The 17357-nt window shown below is 43.2% G+C and overlaps 1 protein-coding gene across 1 annotated transcript in view; it reads right to left on the reverse strand.

The window, feature by feature from the left end:
- Positions 1–1154: 1154 nt before the first annotated feature.
- The window catches only part of ALDH2 (aldehyde dehydrogenase 2 family member), a 49290-nt gene continuing 33087 nt past the window's right edge, over positions 1155–17357 (reverse strand). The window contains exons 5-13 of the mRNA XM_075834790.1: positions 14209–14320; positions 13879–14007; positions 12425–12538; positions 10334–10436; positions 9705–9889; positions 8745–8909; positions 6529–6686; positions 1703–1817; positions 1155–1545 (exon numbers count right to left, since the gene is read on the reverse strand). Of these exons, the coding sequence (XP_075690905.1) occupies positions 1513–1545; positions 1703–1817; positions 6529–6686; positions 8745–8909; positions 9705–9889; positions 10334–10436; positions 12425–12538; positions 13879–14007; positions 14209–14320 (1114 nt within the window). The 3' untranslated portion in view covers positions 1155–1512. The remainder of the gene's footprint in view (positions 1546–1702; positions 1818–6528; positions 6687–8744; positions 8910–9704; positions 9890–10333; positions 10437–12424; positions 12539–13878; positions 14008–14208; positions 14321–17357) is intronic.

Raw genomic sequence — 17357 nt, forward strand, 5'->3', positions numbered from 1 at the left:
CCTGAAGCAGTGGCGTAACTGCGGCTGATACGGGGCCCGTGGATGACTGGCGGCACAGGCCCCCCCCATGCCCGGAGGCTCCGCTAGCAGCCGCCATGGTTGCTACAGCGGTAGTGACACCACATTCAATAGCGTCTGCGTCCTTCAGCTGCAGATGCTATTGAAAACTATGACAGAGCATGGTGTAGCTCTAGGGGCCGCAACGGTCGCAATTGCGACTGTGCCCCTAAGCCTGGGGGGCCCATGCAGCCACACAGTGCTGACCGCACTGGTCCCGCTTCCTGAGTGCTGGTGCAAGCAGCTGACTGCTCCTTGCTCCAGCACTCTCTGCCGTGAGTGGCTCGGCGAAGGAAGGCGCGATGTTGTGATGTCATGCACCTGTCTGTGCCAAGTCACTCACAGCACAGACTAGAGGAGAAAGCCGCCACCCGTCGTGAGAACGGGGATAGGTAAGTAATTATGTTCTTATTTGTCTATTAGGCCCTATAGTGGGTAGGGAAGGGGGGCTGATATAGTGGCAGCTATGGGAGCATTTTACTATATGAGGGGCATTATACTGTTTGGGGGGAATTATACTGTTGGAACAGCTATGGATGGCATACTGCTGTGGCAGCCATGGGGAGCATTATACTGTGTGGGGACAGCTATAGATGGCATACCGTGGGGCAGCTATGGGGGCATTATACTGTGGGGACAGCTATGAGGAGGCATTATACTGTGGGGGCAGCTATGGGGCATTATACAGCATGTGGGCATCTGTGTGGGCATTATACTGTATGTGGGCACTATGGGAGCACGATACTGGGTGGGCTGAACAGGGTGTGTACGGACAGGGATTGGGTGGGATTAGAGGAGTGGCTTAAAAGAAAAAAAAATTGCTGATGCGCCCCACATTGATTGTCCCTCTTTGTGATACTTGAAAGTATAGCACGGTCTACAGGGGGGCGCTGTATAGCACTGTCTACAGAAGGGGAGCTATGGCAGTATTTACAGGGGGAAAACGATCTACAAGGGTGGGCTGTGTGTGGGACCCAGGGGAGGGAGGCACAGTCAAAAGTTTGCTATGGGGCGCAGTGTTTCCTAGTTACGCCCGTGTCCTGAATACTACGGAAGAATGACCTTTTTTTTAAAAAAAAAATACAATACACACACTGTTAACATCAAATGAACTTTTATTATAACAAGTGCTCAGAATGAAGAGAATTGCAAGTTTTGTGTAAACTTCTACAAAGCTTTAGAAAAATAATTGCTGAGTTTGCTACTTTAGTATACAATTATATGCGGAATAAATGGGGCGTAACACCAGCACTGGAAGAACATGTAGTATTCCAAGTCCTGGATATTTTCACACATACGTTACAGACAGAACAGTCAAGCTATGGAAGCTTGTTACAATTATGTGAGCAAAATGTTCTAAAGACAGAAAAGACTGCAATTTTTATGATAGAAATGCTTCACTGTCTTGAAAAACAGCTTAGTCAACTTCACACTACATGATGCAAATCATGAGCCTTATGAATTCTTCTGAGGAATTTTAATGGTCACCTGTAAAAAAGATAAAGTTGGAAGTTGCATGAAATCCTGCATGGTACATTTAAAATAAAACTTTGAATGAACTTTTGAGTATCAAAACCATCTTAGAAAAAAGGTCATTGGTGCTCAAAGTAATTACAAATCTCACACAACCATTGGCTGGACTCACATTTTTCACCTCGGTGTAAGCCTCCAAGCCATACTCCCCAAGCTCTCGTCCTGTGCCAGAAGCTTTATAACCTCCAAATGGTGCTTGAGCTCCAAAGACATCATAGCAGTTCACCCTAAAGTAAAGAATACAGCCCACAAAACAGTTTAATACAAGTAGAAAACAATTTTTTTTTTAAAGCCATCATATGGACAGCAGGAAAACGGCAAACATCTATAAAATTTGCATAAAGTAAAGCTGTAAATCACCAGCTACATCTAACTAGGAGTGCTCTTTACTTTTAATTCTTAAAAGAAGCACTCTGGCTGTTTTCCCCCCAATTTGAAAACGTGATTGTGCAAGGTAGTCTGTGTATGATCTTACCTGGTGCTGTACTTTTCCAGGAGTCTTTCCATTCCTGGCCGCTGTTCAGTCACTTGATCTCCATTCTGGCTCCCCGAATCCTACAGTGTCTTCTGTAGGGATGGAAAGTCAGTCTCTCAATGCAAGTCTATCAGAGCCTCGATGGGAGTCTCAGAATCGCACTGACGGACCACCGATTCAGACAGCAGACGCTGTAGTATTTGGGTAGTCAGAGTAGAAATCATGTGACCCAACTGCTGCCCAGAACGGAGTGGCTACCCACCAAATAAAGCCCTAGGTTAGCCAAAACACCAGACTTATTACACTTCCATTAACCTTACTTTAGTCTGGTTTAGCATCATCATAAAACTAAGAATAAGCTGTAGTAAGATCGTGAAACATAAAATGGATTGTTTTATAAAAGACTACCCCTGTCCATGTGCCCTATATGGGCATATGAACATCGTAGAAAAGGTGTACCTTGCTCAGGACCCCTCTCTATTAGCCAGAACGGAGAACCGCTCTAAACTGAATGGCTTTGATGTAATACTACATCTCTCTTGCAGCAGCTGCTGCAGGAGAAATGCCTGGTCTGCCGTGACCTCCACCGGAAAAAAAAAAATCAGCGGTTTGCTGAAATTGTCAGGAGCAGGAACAGGGCAAATTAGACAATTTTGGCTTTCAGAATTCAGCTCAACTATATATATATGTGCGTTAAAGAGGTTTGATTTCTATTTTCTAGACAGATTTGATTGGTCTGAAAAAACAGCTTTTCACTGTAATTAAAGCTACCAGAATAACATTTATCAACTACCCCAGAAACAAGATCTGTTAGGACAGAAGTGAATTTGAACAAACTTGATTGTTGACCGTGACATTAACTGCTAATGTTCAATGTGCCCCATAGTGAAATTTCAGTAAAACACTCAAGTACACATGATTGTATAGGAATAATAAAGGTTTAACAGATTACAGTTTCAGTGCCGATTATTTTAATAATAATCCAACCAAAAATAATTAGTCTCATGTCCTTTTAAAGAAAAAATAACTCTTAAACAAAAACAGAATCACTTGAAAAACATATACCCAAGCTTTGTGTTGGGCTGAGAAAAGCTTTGGGACATTGGACAGAATCCAGTAACAGTTACATAACATTCTAGAATTTAATATTTGTATTGGAAGCTGCACAGCCCGTTCTACTCTGTTTTTCAGCCTCAACTTAATACAGAGTGAACAAACCCTTAGCTACCCACACAAAAACACCCAAACAGATTTCCTAGCTGGATTAGAAATCAGACACCAATAGTAGGAAGGTATTGTTACCAAACAAAAACACAAAGATACAGAAGCACCAAGTGTACACTGAACACACTATTACACCGGCCAATTTCAGCCGATGCAGCGAGCGCCGATCAACTAGTTGATCGGCGCTCGTTTGCTTCTGTCACAAGTAGCTATGTATGGGAACGGGCGGTTGTTACTCAGATTGCTCGTCCTCATACATCATCATCATGTCGGTAGCGCATCTCCCTGTTTACACAGGGAGATGCGCTGTCGACAGCGATACTATTTTACCTTTTTAAAATGATGCGATCAGCAGATGAACCAGCGTTTGCTCGTTCATCTGCTGATCGCTGCCTTGTTTACACAGGGCAATTATTGATAACGAGCGCTCTATGAACGATCGTTGCCCTGATCATTGCCCAGTGTAAAACCCCTTTAAAGAGGCTCTGTCACCACATAAGTGACCTATCTCCTACATAAGGAGATGGGCGCTGTAATGTAGGTGACAGTAATGCATTTTGTCAGGATTCTGAATACACATCACGTCCTGGCTGGAGGTAATGTATATTCATTATCAGGACACTGCAGTAATGTTAGTGTTTGTGTATGAAGCTGCACATAGTGATATAACTATATCGCTAGTGCAGTGTAAATGAATGGAGAGAAGCGAATGACGCTGATTGGTCAGCGTCATCCACTCCTCTGTACAACGCCCACTTGGTCTAAAGTAAAACACGCCCACTCGGGCATTAAGAAATTCATTAGCATAAAGCTAAAAATAGCTCATAAAGTGGTTTAAAATAGATCGTTTTTCTAAATAAAAAGCATTACTGTCACCTACATTATAGCGCCCATCTCCTTATGTAGGAGATAGGGCACATAATGTGGTGACAGAGTCTCTTTAAGGCACTGTGCACACTAGGTTTGGCCCCTACGCTTAGCGTGTATGTCGTGAAAGCTAAAGTGTATCTATAGCTTTAGGTTTGTTTGCTTTGTATTAGGGTATGTTCACATGGCAGCGTCTGTTACGGCTGTTACAGGAGAAAACCGCTCCGTAATTTCAGCCGTCATGGCATGTTGAGGTGCTTTTCGCTGTGTCAATTACGGACGTAAACGGAGCTGTTTTTCCATGGAGTCAATGGAAAACGGCTCCATTTACGGCTGAAGAAGTGACAGGCACTTCGACGCGGGCGTCTATTTACGCGCCGTCTTTTGACAGCGACGCGTAAATTTACGCCTCGTGGGAACAGACCAACGTAAAACCCATTGCTTTCAATGGGCAGATGTTTGCCGACGCTATCGAGGCGTAAAACGCCCGAATTACGTCCGTAAATAAGCCGTGTGAACATACCCTAAGGGTATGTGCACACACACTAATTACGGCCGTAATTGACGGACGTATTTCGGCCACAAGTACCGGACCGAACACAGTGCAGGGAGCCGGGCTCCTAGCATCATACTTATGTACGATGATAGGACAACTGCAGGACAACTGTCCCGTACAGTACGGGACAGTAGTTCCACGGAGAGGCAGGGACTCCTAGCATCGTACATAAGTATAATGCTAGGAGCCCGGCTCCCTGCACTGAGTTCGGTCCACTACTTGCGGCCGAAATACGTCCGTCAATTACGGACGTAATTAGTGTGTGTGCACATACCCTAACAGTCACAGCAGATTAGCCCATTATTTCACTTTGTTAGGCTGAGAACACACGGAGAGGCAGCCGCACGCTGCCGAATCCACGCCCACATGTAATGCTAAATGGCTATTCTATTTTGGCAGCAATTCCAGAGTTTTAATGGCAAAAATCATGTGGCCATTAGCCACCACATGTGGGCATGATTTCCACTACATGCGTCTGCCTCTCTGTGCGTTACCACCCTTAAGCCTTATTCATACGAACGTGTACTTTTGCGCGCGCAAAAACGCAGCGTTGCGTGTGTCATCAGTATGTGCTGCGTGATTTTCAGACATATGCCATGCTTATGACACTGTTTTTAGGTTTACAAACATAAAAGCAGGAGGTGCTTTTAGGTTCTCATTCATTTTACAACTGTAGCGCGAATCACGCACGCCACACGGAAGTGCTTCCGTGTGCCATGCGTGATGTGCGAAAAACGGCCAAGTATAGGACATGTCGTGAGTTTTACACAGCGTGAAAATCACGGACTGTCTGAACGACCCCATTCACTAACAGGTCCGTGTGACACGCGTGATTTTCATGCGCGTATCATGGACGTAATACCTGTTCATGTGAATAAGACCATAGGAGGTTCTGACTAAGGACCAGTTCACATCACCGTTGCCCTTCCGTTGGAGGTTTCCATCGAGTTAACCCCTCAACCGAAAGGCAAACGGAAACCTAAGCTTCAGTTTCCCTCACCATTGATATTCATGGTGAAGGAAACCTAGCTAATGGTCTGTCTGTCACCTTTGTGACAGGGTTCCGTTCTTGACAGAACCAATAGCGCAGTCGACTGCACTATTGATTCCGTCAAAACTACGGAACCCTGTCACAACGGTAACAGACTGAAACCATTAGCTAAGTTTCCGTCACCATTCAGTTCAATGGTGAGGGAAACAGAAGCGGAGGTTTCCGTCTGTCACCGTTGTGACAGAGTTCCGTCGTTTTGACGGAATCAATAGTGCAGTCGACTGCGCTATTGGTTCTGTCAAGAACAACGGAACCCTGTCACAAAGGTGACAGACAGACCATTAGCTAGGTTTCATTCACCATGAATATCAATGGTGAGGGAAACTGAAGCTTAGGTTTCCGTTTGCCTTTCGGTTGAGGGGTTAACCCGATGGAAACCTCCAACGGAAGGGCAACGGTGATGTGAACTGGTCCTTAGTCAGAACGCACGGGTGATGTTAACACAGCCTAACTTTGTCTTTTGCAATGTAGTAATCAAGGTTATTATTCGGTCCTCATACTGAGGAACAAAAATCGGTCACATGCCCGGTTGTGCAGTTTTTACACTGCAAAACAGGCCATGGGGCAGATTTGTTACCCAGTATATGAGGACAAAATAATAACCTTTATTTTTGTGGCATCATATTCTGCAGTGTTTTACAATTGGGGGAGTAATACACAAGTGAAATAAAACAAAAAAAAGTCCATACCAATAAGAACTTACACCTAAATGGGACATAAACAAAACCATTTTTTTTAATATTTGTCTTTGCGAGGCAAACGTACCAAACTGTTCCAGCTCGAAGGGCTTGGGACACGTAATTCGCTTTATCAATATCTTTTGTGAACACAGCTGCAGCCAGACCGTACATCGAGCTGTTTGCCCTCTCAATAACATCCTCAATTGTTTTAAATTTTAAAATTTGCATTACTGGTCCAAAAATCTGACAAAAATAAATAAAGAATAATTATATGGGCATGTTTTACCAGCATTATATTATATGACCAAAAGTTTTTAAAAAGAAAACAAACTTGTGAAGGCAATTTAGAAATAAAGATTAGGGTGTGTTCACACAGGGATTTTCTGCAATGGATTTGATTGCAGAAAATTTGCAGCACATTACAGTAGCAGCAGAGTATGAGATTTGAGGAAATCTCATCCACATGGTGCGAAAAAAAATCCAGAAAAAACGTTTAACATTAACATGTGGTGCGTTTTTTTTTAAAATCCCTGGCACGTCAGTTTATGCTGCGGAATCACTGCTCTCCTGTTGCAGGTTTTCGCCATTGCATTCAATGGGGAGGTAAAACCTGCAACAAAATAGCAAATGTTGCCGTTTTTGCAGCGGAAAACCGACGATTCCGCTGCAAAAAAAACCCACTTTTTTTGTTTTAACACTAAATAAAAAAGTAAATACTTACACCCCCGGCTGTAATCATAGCGATGCATCCCTCTGTTCAGCCCGGCCTACAGGGATGATGTTTCATGTGACTGCTGCTGTAGCGTCATCCCAGGAGGCCAGGATGCACAGAGAACAGAGGGACGCTTTGTTAGGACACCGCCCGGTGGGGGGGGGGGGGGGGGGTGTAAGTAGATTTTTTTTTTGCCAGTATTTACTGCAGAGGAGATTCTGCCTGGAATTCTGCACCACAATTTAGTCCTGTTTTTAGCTGACCGATGCTCTGCATACTTTTAAATAGCTTATCAGCCGTTTATGAACACAGCCTTTAAAATAAATATTAAAGAGACTCTGTCACCACATTATAAGTGCCCTATCTCCTATATAAGGAGATGGGCGCTGTAATGTAGGTGACAGTAATGCTTTTTATTTAGAAAAACGATCTATTTTTACCACATTAGGAGCGATTTTAGCTTTATGCCAATTCGTTTCTTAATGCCCAAGTGGGCGTTGTACAGAGTGTATGACGCTGACCAATCAGCATCATGTACTTCTCTCCATTCATTTAGACAGCGCATAGTGACACTGGGTTGTTCGCTCTGTCCGGTCTTATACTGATATATTAACGTTACTGAAGTGTTTAGACAGTGAATAGACATTCCTTCCAGCCAGGATGTCTATTCACAATCCCTGCACTTCGTTAATGTTTCTGTGGTACTTACAGAAGAGCAAGTGTAATCTCACTGTAAATGACAGGTTACAGCGAGATTACGTTTTGCTCTGCTGCAAGTACCAAACAAACGTTAACGAAGTGCAGGGATTGTGAATAGACATCCCGTCTTGTCTGGAAGGAATGACTATTCACTGTCTAAGCACTTCAGTAAGGTTAATATATCAGCATAAGACAGCACATCGTGAACAACCCAGTGTCACTATGCGCTGTCTAAATGAAAGGAGAGAAGTGCATGACGCTGATTGGTCAGCGTCATACACTCCTCTGTACAATGCCCACTTGGTCGAACGTAAAAACACGCCCACTGGGGCATTAAGAAACGAATTAGCATAAATCTAAAATCGCTCCTAATGTGGTGAAAATAGATAGTTTTTCTAAATAAAAAGCACTGCTGTGACCTACATTATTAGCACCCATCTCCTTATGTAGGAGATAGGCCACTTATAATGTGGTGACAGTCTCTTTAATGCCAAGGAAAGGATCAGGCGCCGTCCAGTGAGATCAGGAAAGCCATTCCCAAAGCAAGCTTCCTGATCTTACAAGACCGAAACCGATCCAGACCTTGGCACCAAATATATATGTTCCTGCACAGAGCTATAATACCGCTCTATGTACGGAGCCTTAATCTGTCAGATACATTCAATATAAGTGTCACTAGAAAAGCTCTGAAGAAACCCCATCCCATGCAGATTAAGAAAAGATCCTTCTGTAAACTTCAGGGAAATCTTTAGAAATGGCCATAGCAAGTTGAAAACTACAGTCTGCCAAATGGACACCCAGGATTAAAAACACCCAAATACACACACACATTGTTACAGGAATACCCTGGTCTTAAGGTTTCATTGAACGGAATAAAAATTCATGTTTACCTCCTCTCTTGCAATGGTCATATCGTCAGACACATCTCCAAAAACCGTGGGTTGTATAAAGTAGCCACGTTCAGCAGCAGGTTTTCCACCACACAGTAACTTGGCACCTTCTTGTTTTCCAGCCTTAATATAGCCCAAGATCTTTTTAAACTGCTCCTCATCCACCTGAAAAGGTAAAATTGTCACGTGACTGAGAAGGAGTACCAACCAGATTCAGAATTATTTTATCCTAAAAGCTTTATATTTATCTTTTAATATACTGTGTGAACTACCCGTTTGTCTCTTGCTAGACTTCGGGTTCATTCACACAGATGTATTACAGTACAGAATCATTAAAAAAATAAATTGTAACATGCTCCCTCGATCTCTGTATATATGGAGGTATTCTTCCCTAAAAGCATTGCTGAACAGGTTCTGTGCACAAGGCCCTGCCACATGTATAAGACCTAAAATGTGGCTCCACACCCTAGATGGAGGTCAGCTGAGCGTTCATTTGGCCGACAGGTATTCCTCCCGACCCCCTTCACATGCACACTGGGCTGAGCGTGCAGGTTTACTCAATTGGGAGAGGGGAATAAGTAGCTGCAAGACATCATCTCTCCTGAAAACAAAGGCATGCTAAAAGATTTTAATATAAAATTTTCTTTTCGGTCACAGATTTGTTTATTGGCATTGCAAATGGTGAAATCTATGGTCAAATTCGCATGTCACATGTGGATTTGCTGGTATGTTCGGATGCAGAAATTTCAGCAATGTGTGAACATGGTCTAAAAGGTCCCAGGACGTTTAGTTGTATGGTTAGACACCTCCGCTAAATATTTACAGTTAAAGCTGCATAGAACCATTCCAGTGTATTCAAATTTTGCAGTATGTGTATACATTGTGTCACTGGGAAAATAAACTGAATCAATTAAATGAATTTATAAACTACAATGTGTGACCTTATTTTCAGGCCCTCACCTGGGGTCCTTGCTCTGTTTTGAAGTCAAATGGATTACCGACAATTCTGTTCTTTGCGCGTTGGACACTCCTCTCCACAAACTCGTCGTAGACGTCCTCCTGAACGTATGTGCGAGAGCCAGCACAGCAGCACTGTCCCTGGTTAAAGAATAGGGCAAAATGGGCCTGTTCCACAGCCCAGTCCACTGTGCAGAGAAAAAAAAACACAACACGTTTACAATGCAGGTTAACATTTGGACTAAGCCGGTTAAAAAAAATTGTAACATGTCATTCCTTTAAAGCGTCAGTCGAGTTATACTCTCGTACCCGAACTAACATCAGGTATGGAGAGGCGCACCTGCACATTCGGTGGTACAGTCGCCATGACTACCGTACGATGCCAAAGAGTATAGTGCATGGGTCCAATTGTAATTGATTGAGGGGGGGGACAGAGTGTTAACTGGACTGACACTAAGACATATTCTGAGATGTAGTTGTGAAGGGGTTTCTATAGGGAACAAAAAACTTAATTATCAAATTGACTATCTGGGCAAACTCCCGTCCCAGAATTATTGAGCTAAGAATTGATGTGTGGGCATTTTAGGTTAACAGGCAGCAGTGTTCATTGTATGCAAAGTGATGACACTTACAATCAGCATCTGATAGTATGATGTTGGGGCTCTTTCCGCCAAGCTCAAGGGTTACCTTTTTCAGGTTGGATTTTCCAGCTGCCTGCTGGACTAAACGGCCTACCTACAATAGAGAATTATATACAGTTCATATACCAAGAACACATTTCCGATCTACTGAAAATAAACAATTGGACCATTTGCACGCCATGTGTGTTTTGTAGGTTATCAATTCAGATAGATAAATTTAAAACTGCACAGATCCAGGAATTCTGCATGCTTCCAAAACACATCACCCCTTGATATAAAGACAAACCTGGCAAATCTATTTTATGATTAGGTTAGATATTTTCAAAAGTCCAAGACATTAAAACTTTCTTCAAGCTCAAGCAGCCAATGTTAAAAGGGAAGGTGTTCAGAAAATGACCTATTTATTAAATCAAGTTCTTCTATAAAATATTTAGGATTCATTATCCATATTAATTAATCCTGAAATCTTGCAGTATTCACTCTGGCCACTGAGCCGCACAATAGACTGACACTTCCTGCTCTGTAGAGATTACAATGAGTGGACGGACGCCCACACAATCTCCCCCTCCTATCCCTTCCTGCACAATGACCTCTGCACTGGACAGAGCATGCCTGGAATACTCTCCTATAGAAGTCAATGCGTTCCCAGATATGTTCCACTATCTGCTTTTAATAGGGGAAAAAAATATAGGCAATATGTTCCCTTAAAACATTACACCCAAGGAATCCATAAGTTTTATTTTTGAATAAATGCATTTAGACAACAGTCAAGCTCTAACATGGAAGGTCATCAAAAACTAGATTCTATTGGGATTGTAATAAGACAAAAAATGACCAGATGCCAGGCGACACAAAGTAGATCTGGTATATGATTGTCTTTGTACAGAAACTGTAGATAGAAACTGCAATGTACTTTTACGATTGAATATCAACATTTGCAGCGAATATAATCCAGTGATGCAGCATAAAAAAAATTATATTTCATAATGTACTAACATTTCTAATCTCCTAGGTCTTCGGTGGAAGGACACTGTCAACAGAATGTAGTAGGAAATTGAACACTTATTAGAATTCTTACAAATCTTAAGGGGGTTTTATACTGGGCGATTATCGGGCAGACAAGCATTCATAGAAGGCTTGTTGCCGATAATTGCCCAGTGTAAACATGGCAGCGATCAGCAGATAAACGAGCAAACGCTCCATCTGCGGATCGTATCGTTTTAAAAAAGTTAAATATTATTGTTGGCGGCAGCACATCTCCCTGTGTAAACAGGGAGACGCGCTGCCGACATCATAAGAATGTATGGGGACGAGCGATAGGAGTAGCGACCATTCGTCCCCATCCATAGCTCCGTGTGACAGGAGCAAACGAGCGCCGATCAATGATGTCTTGTTGATCGCTGCTCTGGCCTATTATCGGTCGGTGTAAAAGGCCCTTTAGTGGCTAACAGCCATGTGTAATAATGAACCTTATAAATAGCTCAAAGGATAACTGGATTGTCCTAATTTACAAAAAGTCTTGTCAAAATCACATTTTACAGCTGCCCTTTAAACCATCACTAACTCAAAAGGGGTATCCCAGCCTACAGCATTTTTCCACTATTGACTGGATAGGTGATAATTTCTAGATTGGTGGGGGTTCGACAGCTTGGACCCCCACCGATCGCCAGAGTGCTGAGCTTTTCTGGTCTGCCCCATAGACTTTGAATGGAAGGCACCGCCAATGCCCGGCCTCCGATCCATTCAAACTTGTCCGAGCCACCGTCACTCAATCTGGTGACTGTTGTGGTCCCAGCCGTCGGACCTCCACTGAACGAGCATTTATCACCTATAAAAGGTGAAAAAAAATGCTCTATACTGGATACATGGAAGCTGCATTGTAAACTGTTAAAAATAAAATCTATAAATAGAAAAAGTTGCTTAAAAAAAAACACAAAACATTGATTCAAAAAAAAAATACAAAATTTACTTTCAAATATGTACATAGCCTTTAAGATTTGCACACTATTGTAAAATTAGACTACTTTTGTTAAGGAAAAATTGTTCAATGAAGTTCCATAATAGGCGATGGTGAATATTTACCTCTGTAGAGCCAGTGAAAGCAACTTTATCCACATCCATGTGAGAGGAAAGGGCAGCGCCTGCTGTGGGACCCATGCCAGGGATGATATTAACAACACCTGGTGGGAACCCAGCCTAAAATAAAATACAACATGTTACTGCAAATGTCATGGTCCAGTCAAAAGAAGTTATGGGAATTTATAAAACTGGTTTAATACAAAACCCTCAATAACAGGACTACAACTTTATATGCGAACATGCACACATTTTAACTAAAATGACCCACACGGGGGGGGGGTGTGCTCGCGCAGGGGGGGGGTGGCTTGAGCGCTGCGGTCAGATGACCCTTGACAGCCAGCATCCATGTCTATTTATGTGCTAATCCTCGGACCATAAAAACAAGATGCTTCTAAACCTGTTAATTGGCGCAACAAATAAATCTCATCCGATTTGACATCCATTTTGTAAACCAATATTGGAGAATAAACCAGTTTCTCGGCTTACTGAACATACAGGGGATTTAGGCTGCATATGGACAAGACAGGGTTTCTCTACAGTGCCATCAAATACGATTATCTTGGTCTCGTCTAAAATGCCTTTTCAGCTGAAAACTTCCACCTTAATCCCTCTATACGTTTACACAAGTAGCATTTTCATGAACGTTTAAAAGGTAACGTCACCAGCATTTCACCTATTAAACCAGCAATACCTGGTGGAAGTGGGTGAAAAATCGTTTTCATGTAACCTATAATTATTTTCTAGGTAGGCTCTGTACATTCCATTTTTAAGTGTTCTCGTGCCGTATGCTATTGAGCATAAAAGAGTTGTTTGAAAAGTCATATCTTCATTCCTCAAGCCTCAGTTAACTCCGCCTCCTTACTTTTGATTGACCGCTCCTCTCCTCCCCCAGCACACGCAAAATTCAGCGCATCGGTGTCCTGCTCTGGTGCGTGTGCACAACGGGACACCATAGCGGCGCATGCGCAGTAACTAGATTTGAGGCCCTGACGGAGCAGGGAGGGGCGCCGGACTATAGATGGGCGCATGCACGCTGTCTCAGGCAAGATTTCGTCACTCAGCACGGGGTAGTTTTTGGCGGTGGGCGGGCATAAGAGGAACGGACAAAAATACCGGATTACTACCATAAAAGGCGCAAAATGTTTGCAAATGTTGCGTTATTTACGGTTGGAGGAGGAGTTTAGGAGAGGGGATGATGGCAATGAACTTTTGACAGCAGTGACCAGCGAAGGGCGAGTAGAGTTCAATAGATGAAACGCTGGTGACAGGTTCCCTTTAAAAGCAGAGGTCAACCACGTTGACAAATTTTATTTCTTCTGAAAGAACGGCCATTGTCTGACTAAAGCAAATAGGGTGAAGCCTAGGAACATCTATAATGACACGGTCTCAAGAGAAGATAGCCCTGTCTATTTGGATGTGTGGTAAAACTAAGGAAACTGCACCGACGAGAAAGTTACCTCCTTCACCAAGCTGGCAACATGCAGAGCAGTGAGGGGCGTCTGCTCTGCAACCTTCATGACAATTACATTTCCAGTAGCAAGTGCTGGGCCAAACTTCCAGGCTAGCATCAAAAGAGGGAAATTCCACTGCAAGAAACAGAATAGAAATTAGATTTACTAACGTAAGCGTTACATGGAGTAGTAATTCCACATTTGTTAGCACGGTTTGTATAAATAGGAGGCTATACTAGAACTTTTACAATTTTCTAGTCCAAGTATTAAGCAAGGTTGTAAACCATGTTCACAATGACAAGATGAAGACAGCAGAGACGTTCAAGGAAAGCCTACCGGTATGATCTGTGCACAGACTCCAACGGGTTCATGCCTGGTGTAAGTGAAATAGTCTCCATCAATAGGGATGGTTTTTCCATGCCATTTGTCAGCCCATCCAGCATAGTATCTGAAATAGAACACAATAAGCATGAAGCCACACTACACTGGAAAAGAACGGTCCTCTTGTTTGGCTTAAAGAGTAACTGTCACTTCACTTTTCTTATGGATATGTGATAGGGCAACCGATCTGAAGCAATTTTGTAATGTTGCGAATTACCTTAGACTTTTCCCTTTAATCTGCTCCTAAACCACCGCCCCTAGCCCCTGCCGGCCGCTCATCAAATTGCAGTTGCCGTTCAAAATCCGTATTCACTCTGTGAAGCTTGTGTATACAGACGCTCTCCAGCATGCACGTTTCCCGGCACGTACCCGATGTGAGAGTGCATCGGGTACACAGTACAGGGAGAATAGAATAATACAATAATAAACCATTGATGGCACAGTAGAGGGAAAGGGGGTCATTAGTGGGGGAGGGTGAAAAAAAAAAACCATAGCCGAGCCATTGCCGCTATTACTGCCATAAATCGGCCCTCTGAAATCAATAGCGGTGTTGGCTCTTCTACGATTGGTCCATTTGAATTTAGCGCCTTCAAAACAACTGATCAGCTGGAGTGCTTGAGCGACCCCCACCGATCTTTTATTGGCGATAAATGTTAAAATCCCGGATAAACCCTTTAATCAAATGTGGTACACCATCAGAAAGGGTGCAGCCACATGATTGTCCTAACGCAACTTACCAAAATGCATTCTCTACCCACCAGAACACTCTGAAACAAAAAACACAATATTTTTTTTGTTGTTGTAAAAACAAAAATATATATTTTTTTTAAATTAAAAACTGTACAAACACGCACCAACATGGCACGAATGCACCACCACAGTGCTAAATGACAATGAAACAATGATTAAAAGAAAGTATCAAATCCTCACAATGTTAAGGAGAGGAAGAGACACCGTGAGCACAATCAGCACTTGTATCCCCAAGGTCATAGCCACATTTGAGAGAGCCACTGGGGAAAGAATGCTGGCTGGGGAAAGAATGCTGGCTGGGGAAGGAAGGCCCAGAGGTAGGAGGCCCATAGTATTCAAGGGGCTGGTAGTAACTAGGTCTGTCATGGGAGATTAGCTTTCATAGCCTACTAGCCAATTGGCCAATAGTGGTGGGGCCTTGGAGCAAGAGGTGGTAATGTTTGAGGGCAGGGCGGTAGAGTGCCCACAAATGGGTTGATGGCCTCTGATCAGCTGCGCCAAAATTCTAGTGCCTGGAAACACTCACTCGGGTCATTTGGCTTTCTCCACCAGGGTCAACATGTTGGCCTGTGTACAAAACGGCCACGCTGGTGAAACTTTGCGGAGATAGGGTGCCAAGCTTGGAAGGAAACGGTCTGCATCATCCTCCTGCCAACTCTGATTCAGGTACTTCAACTACCCTCACATCTATTTGAATGGAAGCCACAGGGGGGGGGGGTCTCCCCTCTAAGACAACTGGCAGCTTGATTGGTGTGAGCCATCGCCATGCCCGACCTCCAAGGGAGTGTTGTATTTTCAGCTGTAGGGTCAGATGGAGACTAGGTCGTATGAGACAATAAGTCACGAGTCTCCTCAAGGTGCTCAGCTGTCCTATTTAATAAAAAGGATATGGATTATTCATGCCTGTATGGAAGGATCTATGACAATTAGAGTGTGCTGCGGCCGACAGCCTACCCGCAGAAGTAGTCATCAAATGGGAAAGAGACCAGGCTAATCCAAGGGGCCAGTTGCAGTGTGCAGCAAGGGTCAAGGGAGAGAGACATTCTGGTACAATATAGTGCACCAGAATGTCTCCATATCCTAACCCTTGATGCGTGTGCCCATCTAAAAAGGATAAAATCTAGTCTATTTTTTGCACTTGTAACCTGTCTTGACATTACAATAGCCAAAACAATTAAGAGGACACGGCCGTAAAAAAAATAAAGAAAAAGGAAACAGCTGCTTGGAGTAAATGTACCCTTTTTTTTGGGGGGGGGGGGGGGGGGCAACTTCACTTTTTCCCTTTAATGTAAATTCCCTCTGGTATTTGATCCCAACAGCTCCTCTGTCGGGTCTGGACGTCATGAACTACAAAAAACAATACACAAGCCTCGAGAGAGAAAAAAAAAGGGGTTGTGAATGGGAGGGCCTTTTTCCTATCAAGAGCGGATCAGGGGCACACTGCGGTGATTGAGAAGGCCTTTATGCTGCAAAAAGCAGATTAGGTGTGCAGGGATAGGGGAGGATAAGCCATTATGCTGTCAAAAATGGATTAGGGACAGATTGTGGTGGTGAAGAGCATGCCTTAATGCTGTCAAAAGCAGATTACGGGCACAGTGCGGTGATGAGTAATGGTTGGGACTTACCAATTTTTTCTCTTTGCCCTCGAGGAATTCTTTTTCCCACTAGCGTGGTAACAACTCCTTGGTTATCTCCTCCCAGGCTGCATCTTTTGAACCAGTGTTATCAGGGTCTCTACATTAATTCTCCTTGGCATGGTTGTGATGGCTCCTCTACTCTGTATCATGTTGCTTCTCCCACTTCCTGGTTTCAATTTTTTTTTTATGGCATTGCCAAGCAACGGATTTGTGAAACATGGACATGTCATCCGTGTGCTGTCCGTTATTTTTATTTTTTTTCACACACCCACAGATTTCAATAAACGACTCTGATCCGCAAAAACGGACCAGAATAAGACATGCGATGAGTCTCATACACAACGGACAGACGCTCTGTGAAAAAACACTGATGACTGAATAGCACTGTCAGGGTGCGAATAATTATTTAAAAACGACGTTTATTGGAGCTTCAATCAAAATAAATCAAGGTCTCTTCAGTTTGTCAATAGAAAATAAAACCATAGCATTACAGGATATTAGTACAAAAGATACACACAGACTGACATCACATTTCTACAGGATATACAAAGAAAATACAAAGGATGTGAGCCATATGGCAAAAATAGATTGACAGATAAAGCACGAAACCACCCCCCCCCCCCACACACACACACACACACAATAAAAAATCATGTTGCGATTTCGCAAACCGGGAGCATGGCACGCAGTGCAAGTATATCATACAATATTCAAAAA

This window comes from Rhinoderma darwinii, chromosome 1 (genome assembly GCF_050947455.1).
Source record: "Rhinoderma darwinii isolate aRhiDar2 chromosome 1, aRhiDar2.hap1, whole genome shotgun sequence".
Lineage (NCBI taxonomy): Eukaryota > Metazoa > Chordata > Amphibia > Anura > Rhinodermatidae > Rhinoderma > Rhinoderma darwinii.